Source organism: Acomys minous, assembly GCF_964271855.1.
Source record: "Acomys minous genome assembly, chromosome: 7".
NCBI classification, from domain to species: Eukaryota; Metazoa; Chordata; class Mammalia; order Rodentia; family Muridae; genus Acomys; species Acomys minous.
In genome coordinates this window covers 9,339,431-9,363,389 of record NC_140488.1, presented here as the reverse complement: position 1 = coordinate 9,363,389, position 23,959 = coordinate 9,339,431, and the positions used below count along the sequence as shown (strand labels likewise).

General features: G+C 38.0%; 1 protein-coding gene across 5 annotated transcripts in view; it reads left to right on the top strand.

The window, feature by feature from the left end:
• The window catches only part of AFF2 (ALF transcription elongation factor 2), a 483,479-nt gene that overhangs the window by 450,307 nt on the left and 9,213 nt on the right, over positions 1 to 23,959 (top strand). For all 5 annotated transcript variants that reach the window (XM_084788922.1, XM_084788918.1, XM_084788921.1 and 2 more), the window contains exons 12-18: positions 1,566 to 1,785; positions 4,870 to 5,165; positions 5,785 to 5,848; positions 8,761 to 8,897; positions 14,538 to 14,609; positions 14,967 to 15,060; positions 17,308 to 17,360. In XM_084788922.1, the coding sequence (XP_084645048.1) occupies positions 1,566 to 1,785; positions 4,870 to 5,165; positions 5,785 to 5,848; positions 8,761 to 8,897; positions 14,538 to 14,609; positions 14,967 to 15,060; positions 17,308 to 17,360 (936 nt within the window). The remainder of the gene's footprint in view (positions 1 to 1,565; positions 1,786 to 4,869; positions 5,166 to 5,784; positions 5,849 to 8,760; positions 8,898 to 14,537; positions 14,610 to 14,966; positions 15,061 to 17,307; positions 17,361 to 23,959) is intronic.

Sequence of the window (23,959 nt, the reverse complement as noted above, 5' to 3'; positions counted from 1 at the left end):
GGTACTAAGTGGTCAAGAGCACTTGTTGCTCTTAGAGAGAATTTGGGTTTGCTTCCCAGCACCCACATAGTGACACACAACCCTCTCTAGTAACTCTAGTTACAAGGAATCCAATGCCCTCTTCTGACCTCCTCAGGCACCAGCAAGCACAAAGATGTAAGAAAAACACTGATACATATAAAAGAAATCTAGATGGAAAAAAAACTTGATCCGTACGTTCACTATTAATTTATCTTGTATAACAGCTATAGTAAAATGACTAATATTTCACAAAGATTTTAAAAATAATTAGGAAATATTGTATATTAATTTTAGTCACTTAAGATAATAGCAGAAACAATTTCACATTTTAAAAGGTTCACTACATAGCAGTAAAATAGAGCCATATTTATGAGACAAAAGGTAAGGAAGATAGCATGTATTTCTATAATTGCCAAATATGTATGCTACAGTAAAAAGGAGCAAGGAGCTGGCACTGATTTCTCTTTCAGGAAATCAGACCCACCTGAATGCTTGTTCATCCTTGATTTGCTGCTCTGAGATATAGCAAATCTATATATCTAGACACTGACTGAAATTGACCAAGAGGAAAACATAAATTCTTGTTGACTTAATTTGCTATTGGAAATTGTAGTCAATAATAATGAAAAGTAAATGGCTGCAGAGTGCAATATTAGTTGTCTAAGAAAAGATTAAAATTCAAGTAATCTTCATTGATTAGCTCAAGACAGTAACTAAAATGAAAATCCATGACCCAATTACCATGTAAAGCAGTTAGCATAAGATTTTAGTTGTTCTGTTATATTTGAAGTCTCAGTCTGTTTGATGGTGCCTATTTAATGGGCAGATAAATCACTTTAAAAGCCCAGGGGTATTTTTAGTATTGCAGATGTCTCTTGACGATATCACCAAAGAATATTTTAAGTAGAGTTGTTTGAAGTGTAGTACATCTATATAAAAATTTAAAGTGAATGGATGTTTATACCTTGGCATTGATACACAGCATTTTCCAGCCAACTTACAATGTTTTACACTAGTTTTTAGTGTATAATGTGCTTCTTAGTGTATAGGCATAATGTTTCATTTAAAATATAAAATGTATTGTGCCATTTATTGCCACATTGTTTACTTAAGTCTTAGTAGAAAATCCTGAAAAATGAGGGGGTTGAATTCTACATTATGTTTTCTATAAAACATCTAATTAACAATAATCTTGAAAGTCTCCAATATCATGCTGTAGCACTCTCATTAGACATATACACATTAGATATATATATATATGTATACAGTAGATATATACTCCTAAAACAAAGAGCCCTGGAGATATATATGTGCATATCTTCATATGTATGTAGAGATTCTTTCTAGTTCTTTATATGTATTCCTCTGTGCATATATATATATATATATATATATATATATATATATATATATATAATTATTCACACAATGTAAAAAATCACCAAGTTACACATCGCTTTAGCTAAAGAGAGCAGCAGAGGGATGAAAATAACAAATGAAACAAAGTGAGATTTTATGACACCCTACACTTTTTGTTTCCATAGGAACTCATCCAGGAGATCAAACAAGAAAAAAGAAGAAAAGCTGTTCCCTCCTGCATTATCTCCACTGTCAGAGGACCCTCCACGTCGTAGAAATGTTAGTGGCAACAATGGGCTCTTCAGTCCTGACAAAAACATCTCTATATCTGGGCAAATCACCTCTACCAAACCTAAGAGAAGTGAAGGCAAATTCTGTGCAACTTTCAAAGGGATATCCATAACTGTAAGTGTCTTAGAAGAAATACTATATCAAGTAAAAATAAGTCAATGCAGTTCAACTAGTATGACTTTACCAAGAGAATGTTACAAGGGAGGGATAGGTGGAAAAGCCAAGCATGCCTTCATATACAAATACTCAAACCCTCTATTCTTCCAAAGGTTCTGGGGTACTTTTGCTTAATTCTCTTTATACCTTGAGGGTATGAAGGGCGCTGCCCTTCATGTTGTGGTAACTGCCAACCAAAACATTTTTTTTGTTGCTAATTTCTATAACTGTGATTTTGCTGCTATTATGAATCTTAATGTGAATATCTGATATGCAGATGGTCTTAGGTAGCCCATATGGCAGGGATCATGACCCACAGGCTGAGAACCACTGTTCTAGTGGCTAAAAGAAATGCATGAAATCAAGGTTGTCCAAGGTGACTAAACAGGAATAGGAATCCTGAATTCCTGCTTTCCATAATTCAGATTTGCAAATGGGAATTAGCGGAAAAACTGGTTAAACAGGATTGAATTCAATGGTGAATCTATTTCTAAAAAATACAACAATGTTTCTAAGCTAAATAACTCTACAGTCCTTTGGGTTTTCTGCACTACAGCTAGATTAGTATAGATTAGGAATGGTATCATTTCAATAGCCATACACAGTGTCACTTCATTTTTCAGGCATAAAATATGAACTAAACATACAGGAAGCTTACAGAACACCTAATAGTTTGGACCCAAAAAGAAAACCCACTACCATCACATAATAATAATCAAAATACTGCATGTGTAGAACAAAGAAAGAATATTAAAAGCTCCAAGAGTAGGCTGTGGTTAGACAGTGCGGGAGGGGGACCACACCTGTAAGAGGTCATAGGCTTCTATCTCCTTTATTCTGTATTTGATGCTGGTGTCTGTAGTTTCTGTTCTCTTACCTAGGTTTTCCATCTCCAGGATTCCCTCAGTTTGTATTTTATTTATTGCTTCTATTTCCATTTTCCAGGTCTTCAACACTTTTACTCATTTCCTTCACCTGTTTGATTTTATTTTCCTGTATTTCTTTAAGGGATTCGTTCATTTCCCCTTTAAAGGCCTCTATCATCTTTGTAAGATTGGAATTAAGGTCATCTTATTTTGCTTCAGTTGTGCTAGGATATCCAGAGCTTGCTGTAGTAGGATAGGAGGTCAGCGATGGTACCATATTTCCCTGCCTCATGTTGATTGTGTTCTTATGCTGGCCTTTAGCCATCTAGTTGTCTTTTGTGTCAGCATTTCTCCGGGTATGAAGGCAGGGCTGTGGGTTGGGAAACGGAGTACAGGGGTTAGGATGTAGTTTACTGCTGTTTGGTATGATTTGGCAGGCAAAGGTTTGGGGAGTGGTCTTGCCTGGCTATCCCTGGGGCCAGTGGGCCTCTGGAAATGCTGGCAGAGGAGTGCATAGAACAAAAGAATGCAGGAGACTGGAGCAGGGAACCAAGCATGGCTTTTGGATATGCACCAAGGGATCTAGCAGTCAAGGGCCCCAGGGGTCCTGCCTGGGCATCCCTGGTGCTGGCAGGCCCCTGGGAAAGCAGTCAGAGTTTTGGGCCAGAATATGAAGCACAGAGGCCCACACATAGTTTGCCCTTGTGTGTGCCTTAAGTGGACTTAGCAGGCAAATACTTGGGTGGTGGTGTCTCACCTGGTTGTCTCTGGTACCAGGAGGCCTCCGCAAATGCAGGCAGAGCAATGGGTCAGAAAATGAAACTCAAGATTTTATCTTTAAAGTAAACTCTTCCACTAACAGAAGCATACATTCCTAAATGCCTGGGCATACTCAGAAAATTCAAAGAACATGAAGTGAAGGGGAGCTTCTAATCTGAGGTGACCAATGAGACTTACTTGTACTCAAAGGAGAATATACAATATTTGGTGATTGATATCTTACAAAGAAGTGAAAGAGGCCTGTGAATGGTCTAGGGCACATGAACTTACATCTGGATGCAGGCACAAGATAGTTTTGCTAATGGAGGGGGCATTTGTCCCCTTCCCTGGCCTTTGCAATACCCTTAACCTGGAGACAACCTCAGGAATTGCAAGCTCCTAAGTGATGAGAGGGAGCCCCATCCTACCATTAAATATAAAGAGTCAGTTTTCCTACTAATTTGGGAGTATGTATCTGTTCAGAAGTGACCATAGTTTATTCAGACCTTCAACGTGTAAGATTGATGTTGTCATGTTGGAACCATTGCTCATTGCTGAATCTGTGTTAACACATACAAGTTGACAAATCTGATCAAGAAAGCAGTTGACTGAGGGACAAACATTGAAGCATACCAATCTTAGGAAGACACCAGCTAATAATACTATAAGGAGCAAGTGACACCATGGAAAGTATTATCAGAGCTATAAAAGTAGAGATTGCCCAGTTGCCAGATGGAGAAAAGCAATCTGTCACATGAACTTGGCAGGCAGTCTTGTGACATAGTGCAAATACATAGTTACAATTCTCAACACTTATTTTCTCTTCTGGATTCCATCTTTTGTACAGCAACGCCAATTCAAAGCAAAGCCCCCGCAAGTCTCTTATTCACTTTGTATGTGACCTGCTGCAATTGAGGTTTGACTCTGTGAAGACTTCAAAATATCATGCCATTCACTTTCAATAGCTGTCAAGGGACCCATGAGGAAAAAAAGCTGTGTCAGCCTCAAGTCAGCCAGAACACTGACTGTTGAAGAGCAGTGCCAGATCTTCTGATATTCCCCTCCCTCATTCATGTCTACCTGTGTCTCCATCTTCTTCTTTCTCTCCCTTTGTATTGTTCCTTCCCCTCTCATTTTACGTTTTCTTCTAGATTTAAAGCCTTTCAATGCCAGTGTAAAGATGATCATGGGCTGTGTAATCTCAACACCTGGCTAGCTTACTATTTAATGTCAACAGAGAACAAAAGCTCAGGATCCACAAAAGTCATAAAACATACTAGGATCACCTATCCATTGTCAAGCTGTGTGTATTTCTTCCATGCTGTGTTTTCTACTGTTCTTGGCATACAAAGCATTTGTGAAGAAATAGTTTAAGAAAGCCAGAGCTAATGGAATCTATTTGCCTTCTTTTTTCTAGGAGGGAGATGCTCCAAAAAAGGCTGCCTCTGCCACCGTTACTGTTACCAATGCATCTATTGCCACTGCCACTGTCACTGCTACTGCCATTGTCACTGCCACTGTCACAGCTACTGCTACCACCACTGCCACGGCCACTACAACAACCACCACTACTACTATTTCTACCATCACCTCTACAATCACTACTGGCCTTATGGATAGCAGTCATCTGGAGATGGCATCCTGGGCAGCCCTGCCTCTCCTGTCCAGCAGCAGCACCAATGTCCGGAGACCCAAGCTCACTTTTGATGACTCGTATGTTGTCCCTAGATTGTTACAGGCCCAGTTTGGGAGTGGTGATTGGGAGTAAAGGATTTTATAGTGCCATGCATATGTCATCCTATGTAAGAAGTTCATATCAGGTCCTATAATGTTAAAGGGAAACCCATTCACACACATACCTCCATCACCAATAATAAAATGCCTTTATCCCACTTAAACCCCAAATCTTTGTTACTATTTCACAACGCAGATTCTTTCCTCTAGGCTATTTTCATTCATTCTTGTTCATTACTTCAGGTATATAGAGAGATTTATAGCTAGATTTTATATAAACTGTTTGGGAAACTGTAATGGCTAGGGTTGGAGGATATAAGTTTCTGTCCTAATAGACTTCCAAGTCAAGTTAAAGCATCATTTCAAGGTTGGTAGCAGGTGTGTGTGTGTGTGTGTGTGTGAGAGAGAGAGAGAGAGAGAGAGAGAGAGAGAGAGAGAGAGAGAGAGAGAGAGAGAGAGAGAGAGAGAGAGGATATTAGTCTGTCTTTTTCAAGGCACCATGTAGGAATGAATTAATAGCTAAAAAAAATTTACTGTTCAGTTTCTAAATAAAAAGATGAATGACTGGCTTGTAAAAGAGCTTATTCTGTTTGTTTAGTGTTCACAATGCTGATTTTTACATGCAAGAAGCTAAGAAGCTGAAACATAAAGCTGATGCACTGGTAGGTTCCATCTTCTCATTGTTTCACTCTATTTTTATGTTGTTTTGAACAAATACAAGGAACACATTTCACAAATAGGGCAAATGTGAAGGAACACTGCCCAGACCCTTTTTAAAGCATTGCTCCTCTTATATAAAGATGAGAGCTTGTGAATTCTGTAACACCATGATTCCCAAAGTTCTTTGACCTGGGTTCTCATGTTATTATTTTTTGTCACCTTTTTTCTTTTGGCCCAACTTCAGAAGCTCACTCACATATATCATTGTCCAACTCTTATATGAATTGAAATGACTTTTCAAAATGCTTTGCATATGGTGGGAGCTTCTATTGGGTCTAGTGAACCAAATCTGCTGTGTGAAGGTGGAAGATGTTGAGTGACACTGAGCGGGTCTCAGACTTTGATTTGGGGGGGGAGCTAAGTCTACAAAGAAAGCTCAGAGTCTTTTGCATTTGGTTCCATGTTCCATAGTCAGGCTTTCCTATTTTGATCAAAGTATTACAATCTTGATTTTTAATCAAATAATTCCCAGCTATCTCTGAGGGACTTGGTTGACTAAAACCAGTGATGAGCTTGCTATGTTGAATTGTTTATCCTAATTGATCCTCCTAACACTGGTTCTCAACCATATATTGCTGAGGGTATATCCAAAATCAATGAAATGAGAATTTGTAGGACTGAGACCTTGCCAGAATAACTAAAGATGCCCAAGTGACTTCCAAATTTAACCATTTGAGAACCATGGTCCTAGAGACAGTCTTAGGATCAGGCTCCTCATCCCTTACTATATCTCAGACCAATTGGAACTATCAGTTCAATATCATTATGACAAGAGATATACCATCCTCAAGCACCACATTGTGTCCTTTCATCAATTAGCTTCATTTGACATTGGGAATGCTGTGGTGGAACATTATATCAGGCTCTACACTGTAACTAGTGTGTAGCCAACATCAACTGTCTCTGTCCATTGGACCTGCCAATTCCTGGTTTTTATCATTTATTTCTGCTGTTCAAATTGCCTAGCTATTTTTGAAGCTATCCTTTATGTACTATGAATTTTCCCCTGAAAACAACTTTCCTGCACCACTGCAGACAAAAATAACAAGGTAAGCTGGAGGATGCCACTAAAAATATGCACGTGGATTTTGTGTATGATCTCTAAATGATAGCCAGCAGTTAAAAAGTTCTTGTCTGACAGTGGTGCTGACTGGAAGACCAGAGGCTTTTTCCAAAGGTTTTCAACTCTGTGATACCTAAGAAGTGCTCTGGAGCTTTCCCTCTTTAAAATCAGAGTGAGGAAGTACATGAATATTCCTTTGACAAGCTGATACATGGGATAATAAAGAGAGCAGGATGCACATGTGAGACCATGTAGGTGAAACAGTTGAGGGACTGAGAAAAATCAAGCCTACATAGATACTCAACTATATTGTTAAGAAATGACATCAGTGACAACTGTGGAGATACTGCATCCATGGGGCAAAAAGTGATTCTTAGGGTAAAGTAGAAAATTCTAGCTACTGCTTAGAGCTGTGTGGCCTTTCAAAACAACCACATAAAGAAATACTCAGTAATATCTGCTATTAAAGTTTCATTGGCAGTATATAAACTAGTTGAATTCTGAAGACGCAAGGAAATTATGTCATAAGACAAAATAGAAAGAAACTAGATTATATGTATATACTTAGTTTTACATAACAATTAGTTGGATTAATGGAAAATGTTATTTCTCCTCAATGGCCTATAGAAATCACAGAATTTCTTTAGTACATAAAAGCTAAAAAACATCATTGTAAATTCATTTGTAATAAGATAGTCTTCAAGACCTGAAACTAATCATTGTATAGTTATATTTAATCCTTTCCTGGAGACAGATACTCTGCCATTTTCAAAGTTGAAATCATCACAATTGCATATGCAATATTTTGATAAAATGTATGCAAAATTTAAAACAATTAAATCTACATTATACTTGTCCTTTTACATAAAGTTCTGTATTAGTAGAATTTTTACATCCAACTGTCTAAAATTGAAAATCTAAAATCCTGTTATAAAATGTTCACTATGGAAGTATCATATATAATATTCATTACACAAGAAAAAGAAATCAGTATGGCTAAGCCAGTTTAATCATGACCATTATCAGAGCTAAAACCTTTTGCAATAAAATTTTACTGATATAAAATATTTAACAGCTCTATATTTTTGGACTTTTTGACATTGTTTCAACCCAGCATTTCCAATGAAAATGATCTGACTATTGTCAACTTTCATACTAGAGCCTCTCACTCTTCAGTATGTTACTCTTTACCTTGTGATGGTGTCCATATTTTCATGACATTCTAAAGCAAAAAGCACACTCTGAAGATAACAAAAGCAGAGCTTAGTTGCAAGATCTGACTCAACTGCACTTGAATATCTGGCCAGTTAAGTACATCTAGTGATTAGAAACTAGGCAAGGCCTTCATTTAGAATCTGGTTGGCCTAAAAGTGAGGGTGACATCAACAATGGTACCACAAACCACTTTGATGCCTTGGATGCATTTTCCTTTTCTCAGTTAACCACACTATCACAGCAATAGAACCTTAAACCAGTTCCTTCATCATTGTTACCAACTTGCACACTATCCTCTCTGTATCAGGGTTGACATATCTCTGTATCTCATTTTGGATATCTGGAACATCTAGTTGTCCATTACAGAGGCTATCCCATGCATTTCAGGATGCTTAGAAGCACCTCTTTTCTGTGTACTAGGTGCCTCCTGTCCCCTGTATGGTAACTATCCAAAGTGCCTCTATCTACTGATAAGTGTGTTCTGGGACATGGGGACAAAATTCCTTCAGAGCTGTGAATGATTACTTTATGAGAGCAAAAAAGAGCATCATGTTGACAGTAATTTTCCTATTTCAGTTTGAGAAATTTGGCAAAGCTGTGAACTATGCTGATGCAGCCCTGTCCTTCACTGAGTGTGGCAATGCCATGGAACGTGATCCTCTGGAAGCAAAGTCCCCATATACCATGTATTCTGAGACTGTAGAGCTCCTCAGGTAAATTGCTTTCTTAGAATCATATTCTTAAATAAATTTTAAACAGAGTTGGAAGCTGCTAATATTTTTTGTTTAAATATTTCCACAATTAATGTGTTCAAAAGTCATTGTAATTAGTTCCTGCCATTTTATTAATGCATAAAATATTTATAATTTATGGACACTGTTTTATAAATTACACTCTTCAGAGGTTATAATGTGAGTCTCATAATTAGTAATATTCATAAAATTAACATTAAGATGTCACAGGTGAAAGTAAAGTATAATCATTTTATCATTTGCCATTGACTCGCCTTCTCAAAACAAACTAGTGCTCTCCAGATTTCTATTAAGAACCATACTTTCTAAGGCCTTCTGTTTTGTTTATTAGAAAGGGAAGGAGGTACTGGCAAGATGCCTTTGTTGGGTAAAGACTAACAACTTGAATTTGATTCCAAGGACCCACATACAGAAAGGAAATAATTGACTCTTTCAAGTAGTCTTCTGATCCACAAACATGGACTGTTGCATACACACAATACTAAATAAATAAAGAAGTAAAGAAAGCAATTTTTAATTGAAAGGAGGCATTGTTCTAACCCAAAGTCAATATATAAGGTAATCAGTGTATAGCAGAATTTTCATTTATCTGGAATAAGATACAGTGTTGATAGGGCTGAAGGTCAGGAAGAGAATGGGGGAAGATATTTTAACAACATATTTTATTGTGTTGATTCATGTTGGTAATGAAATTTTTTAATGTCTTGGTGGAGAGAAATTTGTTGGAAATAAAAAATATTATTAGAAAAGAAAAAAGAGGAGAAGAAATACCACTTCGGTATTTTCTAGTGATTTGAAAAGCTTAGAAAAGGAATTTAACCTCTCACTAAATAGTAGACTGCATAGACAAAATAATCATTTTTATACCTGTGTAATTATTCTACCACTGATCAACTTCCACCAACCACCAAATTACTTCCAACTGACTGAGTAGTTCCTAACCTGAGAGGTTCTTACATTCTGTCTCCACCAGCTCCATTTCTCAGTAATACAAAGCTTGCCTTGTTTCTAGATAAATTGTTATATCTGCAGGTATTTGTGCCCAAGCGTTCAAACAAGCGTTAGACAGATTTACCTTGAGTATTTCCAAAAGAAAGTATTCTAAAGAATACAAATAGGGAACTATGATAAAAAAAAAAAAACTAGAGTTAAATTTTTATTTTTTTTTATTTTTTTTCTCCTTTATTAATTTATTCTTGTTACATCTCAATGGTTATCCCATCCCTTGTATCCTCCCATTCTTCCCTCCCTCCCAATTTCCCCTTATTCCCCTCCCCTATGACTGTTCCTGAGGGGGATTACCTCCCCCTCTATATGCTCATAGGGTATCAAGTCTCTTCTTGGTAACTTGCTGTCCTTCCTCTGATTGCCACCAGGTCTCCCCGTCCAGGGGACATGGTCAAAGGTGAGGCACCAGAGTATGTGAGAAAGTAATACCCCACTCTCCACTCTACTGTGGAGAGTGTTCTGTCCATTGGCTAGATCTGGGTAGGGGTTTAAGGTTTACCACCTGTATTGTCCTTGGCTGGTTCCTTAGTTTGAGTGGGACCCCTGTGCCCAAATCTGCCTATCATAATGATCTACTTGTAGGCTTCTAGGACCCTCTGGATCCTTCTACTTTGCCATTCTCCCATGTTTCTCTCATCTAGAGTCCCACTAGAATGTTCTCTCCTCTGTCTCAGTTTCCTGGTAAGTGAAGGCTTTCGTGGGACATGCCCCTTGGGCTAATAAAAATAACTTTTGTGAGTTTTTAAAATAGGGCTTTCATTATATTTTCATATATAGATCTCATGATACTTTGCTCATATTGCCCCTATCCCTTCTCTTCCTCCTTCCGCTTCTGGCCAGTTCCTTTGCTCTTCTCACTTAGCACTCTCTCTGCTTTCATGTTATGTAACAAAAATATTACATAAACCAAAAATATGTTGAATGAATAGATAATGTTGAATTACTATTTTAGTGAAATCAGTCATTACTCCTTAACTAGCTTTATACCTAAATAACCACACAGAGAGACCAGGATCTATTTAATTATCCTATAGCACAGTGCTGTGCAAAAATCACTCCATCCTAAACCTCCATGCTAGCATAGTTTCCTCCCATTCAGATTTGCCACATTATACTTGCTTTTAAATTATCTCCTAGGCCTGGTTCATTTCTCTTGATGTTTCCTGGTCTTTTCCTCATGCCTCCTTTCTTTCCTTCTCTTTCTCCTCCCTTCACTGGATCAGAATGTCCCACCCTATTCTCTGCTATAGCTCAGCATTGGCTAGTTTGTTTTTATTGGCAACCCAGAGACCAAATGGTGACTTGCTTACACAAACTTGAAACTGGAGGTACCTAGATTAAATATCACAATCCAGATTGATCCAGAGAGTGGGGTGGAGAAATCACCATTGGAATGAACAAGAGTAAACTACACAGTCCACAAGGACAGTACGCCAACATAAATATTTAAAATTGAATCTAGTTTCTGTACATCATGTCTTTTCCCTCTTACCTTCTCCTGTTTCCATTACTCTCCCTTTAGAAAACTTCCTCTTCATTTATTATTTTCAGAAAAATTAGTTAGATTGGTAAACAAAGGGTGATTCCAAGAGAAGCTAGCTTTCAAGGGGAAATTGATTTCTTAATGTCTCAGCAAGAACACTTTAAGTTTCAAAGTTATGTAAGATAAGCATTCTGGAAAAAGTGTAATACAAAGTTTATGGAGAAAGTAAATGAACAATGAATAATTTGTTTTTCTTGAATCACTCAACTATGCAATTCAAATAAAATATGCTATATTAATGAGAAAATATTACAATGTTAGCATATATCATTAAAAATATAAAATAAAATCATATTGTAAACCTCTACTGTACAACTGAGGAGAATAGAAATTTATCTTTGAAAATTGTAAGCAATTTGGCATTATATAAAAAAGCCATGTGAGCAAGCTTTTATATCTTTGGACACAGGATTTCAACCTTTGAAGATTTGAATTTAAAGAATATATTTCACAATGCAGAATTATTGTACTATTCCTTTATTGAACATATATATATAACACTCAATTAGAACTAATACAAATAATAATAAAAGAGTGTTTCTTATATCATACAACACTTTAAAGTACTTTGTAGCCATTAACACATGATAATGATGAAGCCTACACAGCGACATGAAAATGTGTAATTGTATTAATGTAAAATCAAGGCCTGAGGCATAGCTCAGTGGTAGATGCTTATTTATCATGTGGGAAGCCCTGGATTTGAAGTACTAGAGGCCTGTAATACTTTTAAAAAGATAGAATTATGCTGCAGAATTATGTACAAATTTTAATATGAAAAATTGTATATGTATCCAAATCAACATGGAAGGAAATAAGATTGTAGTAATTGCAAAAGTGTGACATTATGGTGTTTTCCTTCTCTGCAAAATTTTGTTTCTTATTACATGCTCTTCTAAAAGTACACAAGCAGGGGCTATAGAGAAGGATAAACTTTTAAGAGCACTTGCTGTTTTTGCAAAGGACCCTTCCCAGAACTCTCTCTCTCTCTCCCTATTTCTCTCTCTCTCTCTCTCTCTCTCTCTCTCTCTCTCTCTCTCTCTCTCTCTCTCTCTCATGTGTGCACATATACACAGTGCACACAAATGCACAGAAAGAGTGAGAGGGGGCGGGGAGACTCAGAGTTGCCTGCAGCTTCAGTTCCACGGCTTTCCTTAGCCTCTTCTGTCCTCCTCTGTGGGCCCAATGTATGAAGCACACGGTGCACATGAACTTGTATAGACACATTCACATGCAGGAATAACAACTCAAAAAAGAAAGTATGAAGTATATCATTAAATAATATTTATTTTCATCTAAAATTTTTCTTCCTTATTTATTTATGAAATAATTCTTCTTCACTCCCTATCATTTTCCATTAGATTACATATTAGCACTCACACAAATATATTTCAGTGGAAAGTTGGTGAAAGTTAATGAAGAATTTTTTGAAATCCTCTCTACAGTCAATATTATACACTTGATTCTGAGGTACATTTATAAGACCTAATACAAAGAATTCTTCAGCAAATCCCCTCCAATGGTAACATTCTCCATAGCCGAAGTTCAGTATAACAACCACGGCACTGACATTGGCACAACCAAGCATATTTTTTTTCAGATTTTATCCCTGTTTTGCAAGAACTCATTTCTGCATTCTTTATATTTTTTAATGAGAAGAATTTCTATTGGGAATGAAATGAAACAAACTAGGTCTTCAGGCCCATTTCAGCAATTGAAAATCTACTATTGAGTCACTTTCGAATGTGGCTGCAATAAGGGGATGACTGCAATATGAATATAGTTTATAGTAGTACACTATTATGTGGAAAAGAGTTTTATTACTCTCTTCCCAACAATATGCTGGTTACACAGAGAGAGTCCTGTTTTTATTTTCAAATAATTATAGTTGTTCTGAGCCCCAGGAATCTGCAATAGAAACGTACCACATTGACTTGACACTTCAGTAATCCAAATGCCATTGTAACAACAAAAGAAACCCCCATCAAGTGTGTCAGTCCCATTGCTGAAAACATTCACTCAACAGATTTTGAGAAGTTACCATGAAAGCAGGGCAGATAGCATGCTGAGGACATACAAAGTCTTAAGTGGAGATGAGACAGGGCCCCTGTTGCTCTGGAGAGGCTGTTGTAAGTAGCAAGTAAGAGGACACTATAGGCTCTCCATCTCCTTCCATAAATTAGGGATAACCCAGACAGCCTGTATGTGCTCTTCAAAATTTTTCTGCCACAGTGAACTTGATTACTTATTCTACTATAAGTACCTGTGAAATTGCATTAAATCTCACACAATGATTTTATGCAATGAATTGATTTCTCAAGATCCAGAATGCTCAAAATGAGATACACTCAACTAGAAGGGGGAAAAAAGAAAAGAAAAGATGACTACTTGATCTTTTATCACTGCAGCATGGAACAGTAACAGACAGAATACGAAGACAAAATATACAAGCCCCATAATGTAAAGTTTCTTAGACTTTAAATGCTGTGAACTCAGCTCTCCTTTAACACAGGCACATGTGTTCACCCACACATCCATGATAAACATGCACACATGCATACATGCTTTGTATAAGAACATGTTCAAATTTTGAACTATTAGAAAAGAGTTTTTACTTGACTGAGGTCTCCCTAGCCAATATCAGACATAGATCTTTATTATTCCCTCATCTATCGTAAAGGGAACTCAGACTGACCTACTTGCCCACTTTGCAAATAAAACCAATAGCATTTACCTAGCAAGCTCATAGAAACAATATTTTGTCAACCAACATTTACACATAGCCAAAAGATCATGGAAATTCCACAGCATTATTCTAAAACATGAGTCCACAATTGAACTGGCTTTTGTAGAGTTCAGTTCTTGATGTTACACTAGGTCTCATTATATTGTGTGGATCACCCTTTTGTATATGATTTTAAGAAAGGACCATTCTGGCCTATGCTTTTAATGAAAACATTGGGAGGCTAAGTCATTTGGGCAGTCAGAATTTTGAAAGGTAATCCAGATTCCATTTAAGTATTTTTTTTCTCTTTTTTTTTCCTTCAAAGGTATGCAATGAGGCTGAAGAACTTTGCAAGCCCCTTGGCTTCTGATGGGGACAAAAAGCTAGCAGTATTATGGTGAGTTGCAAGGAGGCCACAAGGAAATTGCTGAAATGTTGCAATGGGATGAGAACACTGCACATCAGCTTAAGAGACTTACTCCAGATCATTAGTCTGGCTTTCCAGTCAACTGTTAAAGGATAACTAATGAATTTCTTCAGTCACTGATTAAACATCTACTCCCCATTGCAATTTATGCCCTTCTCAAAATGGGATTTTAATAATTCTACCTTGATGTGTTAAAAGTGTCTTTATTTACACATGTTCCACAATCTGAGATTAGACGAGTGACTGCAAAATGTGAATTTGTATATTTAACAGTGTATGGTCTTCAGGAGGCACTTTCATTAACTTAATCATTTTACACTCACCCAGCTACCGATGCTTGTCACTTCTCTATTTGAGGATGTTTAAACTAAAGAAAGACCATGCTATGAAGTACTCCAGATCACTGATGGAATATTTTAAGGTAATCCTTATTTTGTATGATTTATACATAGAGGGTGATCAAAACCATAATTAAACATGCCAAACATGTTAGCAGATGTCAAATAACTAAGAAAAGATAGATGCTGCCATAAGCACGGCCTCTTTTACTTCAGCTGGCCCCAGCTTTCTGATTTCCAAGTGAGAAGGTACAGTAATGCAGAAGGCCTGTGGCAGCCTCTTGATTGCAATTAGGGAGTTGTACTCTGCCTGCCATCAAGATGATTATAGCTTGTGCCATTGGGTATGACCATTCTCTCATTTTAAAAGACCAGCCAAGAAATCCTTTAGCTATGACAGAAGTCACCATAGCCACATTGATACTAGGTGGACATCTCTTTCTGCCCCTCAAAGTCTCCTGCTCATGGGGAAACTTGGTGTGCTGTGGCTTCCGTTTAAGGCATTTTATTGTATTGATTACCAAAGGAAACAGAAGGACAAAGCCATCCTCTAGAGAGCTGAGGTTGCTGTTTTTATTTGTTTGTTTTGTTTTCTTTTAGTTTACAAATGAACAGGAGAGGTAACCAGAAAATACAATAACAATATTTGGGAATGAACCAATTTAAAAATCCAAGCATTGTGGTAGTGTATTATGCCTGTAATCCCAGCACTCTGGAAGGCAGAGGCAGGTGTAACTCTGTGAGTTTGAGGCCAGCTTGATCTACAGAGTGAGGCCAGGACAGCCAAGGGTACACAGGGAAACTCTGTCTCAAAAAAAAAATCCAAGCAGTAGTCTGAAATTAGGTTTGGCTACTTTATGCTCTAATATGGATTCTGTTTACTAACACTGGCCTTAACAGAGCTGAGGTGCTTTACTGCTCCTTTCTTTTGGCCTTAGAGGAAAATGACTTTTTGCCAAGTACATGATACCACTTGGCCACATTTCACCTAGTGGTGATCTGAAGCAAACTACATCATGACCTTGTAGCAAGCATCCTGTGAGTATTAGTGTATGCCTGCATGATGACGCTGACTCATCTGAGAACATGAACATGATCTTCAGTTACTATGTCATGTAGATATAATGTCATAAAGCTAGTGCTCATGTGGGTGAAAAGGGATCACATACAACAGTTCCTCAGAACTTTCTTAGGTCTACCTCCATCATAGTGTACTATAGAAAAGTGGATTTTGAATTTCACTAGACTTCTAAAACCCCTAGAGAGCATACAAAAACAGTGTTGAGTCCCATCCCCCAAACAAGTGTTCCATGCTAGGGCCTGAGAATGTGCATTTCTAACAAGTTTCCAATTAATTCTCATGTGATGGCCTTGTCATGTCACTGACAGCCACTGTATAATATCTGTACTCTGTGTCCTGTTAGGAGGTTGGAAGACATCAAGCAGATGCTACATAACCCATCTGCCTGGGACTGGGTTGTGCTCTTTTAGGGTGATGTAAGTCTTCAGAATGCACACTATGTCCATGATAGCAGGGCATCATTGAATTTTCTTAACTCTAGAAAGTGCTGGCTCTCCTTTTGCAAATTGAAGGCCAGAGGGACAAGACCACCAGACCTGACTCAGACTGGGGTCACAATGAACTTGTCCTTTCCTGTCACAGTGATATGCTGAATATCAGCTTTTTCTTTCATCCAAAACACTGTGGTCAGAAAAACATAAACAAACAAAGCAAAACCAGGAAGGCAGGACTTTAAAGAGTTCCATCTTCTTTTGCAATGCAGCTCTGGACTAGTTGCATTGCTAAACAGAGAAAACAACCAGCCATGAAAAGCTGCGCGTAAAGACCACAAATCACAATGATTCCTGAGAACAAACAAGCAAACAAAAAATAGATTGCTTGATTCTGACATCTTCCTTGGATATCAAACATTACAGCCAAATATGTATCCCACAGAAAAAGTTTGCAACTGAAGTTAAAGGTGAAAAACTTACTTGTTCTCTGAAGGGCTTGTTTTGCAGAATAAATTTCAAATGAGGATAATTAAACCACTTCTTGGAGAACTGAGTCTGATTTCACTGGGCCTTTTAGTATATAAGATCTTTCATCAAGTGACTTTCATGGTCCTGATTGGAGCCCACTAATTATCCTAACCAGCTATTTTCATCGAGTGTGTGTTGTGGTGTGCTGATGTGCACATACATCCAAGTTCTGCATCCCAAAATGCTGCAATCAATATTAATGTACACTAAATCACACTTACATCTGTCTCTGAACTAATAAACACAAAATAGATGTCCTTATTTCCCTCTTTCTCTCTCTCTTTCAGCAAAATGCTTCAAAAGTTGCTCAGATACCATCTCCTTGGGTAGGCAATGGAAAGTAAGTATGCTATGAAAAATTGCTTTTTTCATGAAAATGAATGATTGAATAGACCCCACATGTTTTGCGTTGATTGCTCAAGAGTGAAGGACAATTTCAAGACTGCAGTCATTTTTGTGCAAACTGAATTCTAGCCAGGTTTCCGCTGATGGAGAGACAGAAAAGTTTCAAATGGTGTGGTTCCTTAAAGATCTACAAGCTAAATGATGGCCATAAAAATCTGCTAATGAGATGGCGAGCAACATACCATTTCTGGAAGGTAGGATAAAGTTAAATCCACTGCAATGATTTTTCAGTGATTCACTTGGTAATGAAAAGTCAATAAAATATTCAATGATATATGGTAAGTGGTGTTTAATAAAACCAAAGGAATAATAGAGCTGAAAATGTGAAGGTACTTAATCAGCCAATTATTTGGCCCTTCATGGAGAGTTTTATATCAATACTAAAATACCTTGACCTAAATATAAAATGATGTACTCTGATGACAATGAAAGGCCTCATGGAACTACCCAGACTTATTGGTTTATTTAGAGCCTTATCTAGTTAGCCCCCCCCCCCGACTTGTAAGAGTCTGAAGAAGGCTGCACATATCTCACTGATTAAGCTACCTGGACTCCTCTCCTTCTAGATTTGCCCTTGTTTCTTTTCAATGAAAGGGGCTAAGTCTTACGCCATCTGGGGGCCGTGAAGTAGATGGTACTTACTGAGGGCACTTATGAATCCCACTGTCCATCATGTGCCTTTGCTACTTTTCTAACTAGCCATGTCACCTCTGGTTTCAAAAGTATCCCATCCCTTTCAAGCCCATTTCCTATCAGCCTAGGAAGAAAAAGTAGGTATCAGTGAGGACAGTCACAACGAGCCTGTTGTAACTGTGTTTTCTAGTTTATATCATCTCAAAAATCTTGCATCTCTCATCAAAATAATATCCTTATGAGTAAAATAGCCTCCATTGTCCCTCTATAAATATCTACAAAGTGTACTCCAAAAGCAGTGAACTCTACTTAAAGATCACAAACCACATCAACTCAATTATTGAGCTGAAGGGAAGCACCACTTCAATTGTTGAATTAGGCCTTGCTTTAACACTGATGTACCAAAAGGAAAGAAAATTTCTCTCTCTGGAAGTTTAGAAAATAAAAATAACAATTTAGAGGTCAGAGAAAGTTATTTTCTCTGAGCACAGACTACCATAAGGGCAAGGTCAGGTAAGCTGCTATAAAGAATATGCAAATAAAAGCACTCAAAAATCCAGTCTAAGCTTGTGAGATCACATTAAAAGACTCACGAAATGCTTCTCAAGCAGTTTCAGACTAAAGAGAGTGCACTCTCTGTGGTTGACAGTCATGCCTTTAAGTGAGGCAACTCCAAATAATTACATTTGCTCCACACCAGGCCCTGTATGACACCTGGGATCATTGAGATGAATGCCACATGATCTCTGTACCACAGAAGAACACATTTCAGTGGATGGAAGGGAAAAGTATAAATGAAAGTTTTATGGAAGACAGTAGGAGGAATTGGGTGTTTGGGCTTGGCCAGACAAGGATTCTTATCGCAGGCCTGCACTAGATCATTTAAGTTCCCAGTAATAAGAACGGTGCGCTCCCTCAATCCACTCTGATCACACCTTCCAGGGACAGCAACCCTGACTCAAAGAGCTTCCTCACTTGGCTAGTTATTGGGAAGTAAGCTGCCAAGAGCTGGTGCTGGCTACAATGCTCTTGGATGAGATTGTCACAGGAAACTATGTGGAGAGGTGAGCAGAGAGTTGACAACAGAGTTGTGGGAACTATCTTCCATAAGTATTCTGAAAACAGTACAGAAATGAGTTGGAGAAAAGGGAAGAAAAATAGTTGGTATAAGGGAAAGACCAGTAAGCCTATTTTCTATTAAGGGCTAGATAATACCTAATTTTAGCTTTACAGACCCGGAGAAATAAACAAGTCAATTATGTGGAAGAAATGAGGACAGGAGACAAATTTTCGCAATGAATTTCCTGATAAAACTTAAAATATAGCATAAGACTTGAATAAGTTTTCAAATACAACTCTATAAATCTGATTTTTTAATCTATACACACACACACACACACACACACACACACACACACACACACACACACACAAAGTTTTATATACTTTGTAGTTCAAATAAACTGCAACTGTTTGCCACATAGAAATAGTTGGGCCAGATTTACAGATCTATGACAGAGAGTTCTGGAAGCCATTATGTAAAGAGGTTAAAAGAGCTAGACAACCTTCTTAAATGTCATAGAGAGATAGCAAAAAGAAATAAGACAAGAACAACAAATGGATTTGAAATAAGGAACTTGTTTCAAGGCTCCCGAAGTGTTATTTCAGCAGATGTGTGAGGGGTGAGTACTATGTTGAAGGAATATTTAAAATTTTAAAAATTATTTATTCAGATTACATCCTGATTGTTGTCTCCTTACTTATATCTTCCCATTCCCCCTCCTTTCCTCTTTGACCCTATTTTCCTGCCCTAGACCTGTGACAGAAGGAGACCGCTGCCCCGCCTTATAACCACAGCCTATCAGGTCTCATCCTGGTAGGCCTGCTTACCCTTCATCTGAGTGCCACCAGATCTCCCCACAAAGGGGAATTGGTCAAATAGGGGGCGCTAGAGATTTCATGTCAGAGTCAGTTCCCACTCTCCACACAACTGTGGAGAATGTGCTGTCCATTGGCTAGATCTGTATAGGGGGTATAGGTTTACTGCATGCATTGTACTTGGTTGGTACATCAGTTTGTGCAGACCCCCCTGGGTCCAGATCTGCCAGACTTGATGGTCTCCTTGTGGGGTTCCTGGACCTTCTGGGACCTTCTATCTCCCTGTTCTCCCATACATCTCTCACCTGGAGTCCCAATAGTGAGTCCCAGGGTCTGTCCTAATCCTCCACTGAGTGAAGACTCTGAGGACATCCATGTTGGGCTAGTGTCCACTTATGAGTGAGTATATACCATGCGTATTTTTCTGGGTCTGGGCTAACTCACTCAGGATGATCATTTCTAGTTCCATCCATTTGCCTGCAAATTTCAAGATTTCCTTGTTTTTAATAGCTGAGTAGTATTCCATAGTGTAAATGAACCACAGTGTCTTTATCCATTCTTCAACTGAGGGACATCTAGGTTGTTTCCATGTTCTGGCTACTATGAATAAGGCTGCTATGAACATAGTTGAACAAATGTCCTTCTACTTCCTTAAGACATTGGTAATGTTCAAATAATTCAAGGACAGTGGCGGTCATTGGAAAGACCATTCACGTCAACTGAAATGCCCTCCTCCCACAAGCTTATGAAAGACAATAGTAGTATGACCAAACATGTAATACACTGAACCTGGGGAGAGCATTGAAAATAAAGTGATATGAGCACAGAGATGATGCTAGAAGTGAGCAAATGTCAAGAGAAATCCTTAGGCAAGTACAAAGGAAGACTCTGAGGTAGCATAGTAGCAGTGAGATGGAAAGGGCTTTGAAGACAAGCAGATCTGTCCTCAAATTCCGATGTTTCAGGAAATTTGCAACATGGCCCTAAGGAAGAAGTCGACTTCTTTGAAGTCTTATTTCCAGTCTATGAGGCAATGGCAAGACAAACGTCTGTGTAAAATAGGCCGGGGCATAGTGATAATAATGATGAATCCCTAAGATCTATGCTCAGTGCACAGTAGTTGGTCAAAAAACAAAATGAAACAAAACAAAAAACCCAGAGGCTGTTTCTGCAGTGAAAGTTATTATTAACATAGTTACCTCTTAAAGCTGGAAAGCAGAACCAATCTTGCTCCCCAAAATCTTATACTTTATTCTAGACTTCCCTTTTTCACTTGCTCTAAATTGTCAATGAATGATGGATTTTGCTCCCCCAATCAACAGTGTTTATGCATGTATTGTATGCGTACGTACATGTGCATATGCATGTATGCACATGTATGGAGGCCATAGATGAAAATCAGTTATCTTCCTCCAATCCCTTGAAGCTTTTTTTTTTTAAGACAGAGCCTCCGAAATCCACTTATCATCACTTTCCAGCACTGAAATTACAGGTGCTAGCCATTATGCCTGGTTTTATCTGAATCTTGGGATCTGAACTCAGCTTCTTATGCTTACTGAGCTTCTGTGTTCTTTTAAATGAGGGCCCATTTGTTATTTCTTTCACTCACTACATGCCTATAGTACATCAAACACCCTCCCAATGCTGGCAAATTATCAGTTAAGAGTTCAAATAGCATTTATAGCATCGCACAGATTGTTTTCTTTCTATGTTGCAGAGCATTTTACAGTGGATACTAAATAAGGCAGTTCAATTGGCATTCTTTGAACATATGTTATATTCCCAGACAATGCTGTGGTATATAGCACAAGATGTGATTGATTAAAATCCCATTTACATTCTGCTTTGTTGTATGAGAAAGATAATTAAAAATATGTGATACTTCAGTTTCTACATATAGCTGTCCAGTTTGGCCATTAACATTTGTTAAAGATGCTGTCTTTTCTCCTTTGTGTATTTTTGGATTCTTGTCAAAACTCAAAGTAAGTATGTAGAATTATGGCTGGGTCCTCGTTCTGACATTGATCAGTGTGTTTGTTTTTATACTGGCATCATGCTGTTTTTATCACTACATCTCTGTAGTATAACCTGAAATCAGAAATGGTGATACCTCCATCAGTTCCTTTATTGTTGAGGATTTTTTGTGTTATCCTGGTGTGGTGTGTGTGTGTGAGTGTGTGTGTGTGTGTGTGTGTGTGTGAGTGTGTGTGTGTGTGTGTGTGAGTGTGTGTGTGTGTGTGTGTGTGTGTGTTTCTAAATGAAATTTAAGATTTTTTTCAATTCCTGTGATGAATTGAGCTTGAATTTCAATGGAGATCCCCATATCCTGTCGTGAGAATAAATCATGCTATGGAGAAACAGGAAAATATCTCAGAAATCATAAACACAGTGGGAAACCTATCACATGTTCTTTCACTACATAAATACATAGCATATTTAAAGAACTATCTTCCTACCAAGACCAGATCACACCATTAGATAGACTCATTGACAGAAATACCCGAACTTTCTCTCATGACTGTAGACACAATCTATATGTGTTTGAAGAAGAATATTTCAGCTTCAGTTCTGCACAGAGCTTGTGAACAGCACTTCAGCATCGTGGCATATGTGATCAAGTTCTCAAATCAAATGTGAGCTCATACAGACTCTGAGAAACACAGCCAACTTGGAGATACAAAGTTGTCAATAATAGAAATTGATACAGGTTTGGGGCATGATGTAGGGTTCCTTGATGATGCTCTGCAGTGGAGAAAAGGGTCCTTCAGACATACAGAGTCTTAAACACAGTTCTGCCTCATCTCTGTTGTGTCTGTGTTTGCTTTGTTGCTGAGGCTCATCTCAAATGTCTATCCTCAACAACCTTTACTTCTCAGCCTCTCAAGTATCTGCAATTATTGGAGTGTGTCAGCACACAAGGATGCCTATTTCATTTACTCCCTCAAAATGTCCTGCCCAAAGTGAACACAGTTATTCAGGAAATTGATCCTAGCCTGAAGGGGAGCATAGATCTTGCTGCCTTGCACAGGATAGTGCATGCACTCAGGTCTATCTCTAGGCAAGTCAGCATCAGATTATCCTAAGCTCAGGCCCTGAAGAAAAATATCTCCATGCTACCTCTAGTCAACAGGTAACTCATTGTTACTGATGTTAAAAAAAAATCAATGAAAATGTATCCAAACACTGGAACTATCAAAAGTAAGAATGTGATAAAGACTTGCCCTTATAAACAAGCATGAAGGTAAACAGTCATCAATTAATAGCCCGTCTCTGTTGAACATCCTAAAAATCCTGAGGAGATATTCAAATCTTACTTTTCTTTCTAGCTTCTCCAATGCTGCACCTTGAGGGCCTTTTACAAACTGCATTTTGCTTACTGTGGTAACTGTATTTATAATGAACTGTCACTGTGGTTTCCACAAAATACTTTCCAAATAGACCAATATTGAACATCATGTTTTCTAACTGCCAGCTACCATTCTGAAGTAGGCAGAGAACTCATCACAATTCTGAGCCATTTATTTTTCTGAACCATTGTAACACATCATATATATTCAGAGTTACATTTGTAAGTCATATTAACGCCAAAGAAAGGTTCACTCGAAGCTCTCTCTTTTGCTCTCCATCTCCTTTCTCTGCCCTTCTCTCCTTCTTTCACCTATTTTAAAAGAAAAACAGTAGTGTACATGAGGGTTGTTAGACGCAATGAGAACATCGGTGTTTCAAGCTAGAAAATGAACCAAAATTAATTACTCTAAGACCAGAACTATAGCCCTGAGTAGATTGGTCAGATGATACAAACATGCAGTGGCCATATGGTTCTCCTATACCAGGACCTCTGACTAAAACTATGATGTTGACCAAAGCTAGTGTCTGAGAATTTGCCCAGAGAGATGTGGGCACTCAGTAGAAGCTTCATACATTTTTATCACATTAAAGTTTTCTCTGCAGATTAAAGTCTCTCTTTTAAGAACCCCATTTATTTGTTTTCATTCATTGGGTGTTTTGCTTGCATGTATGTCT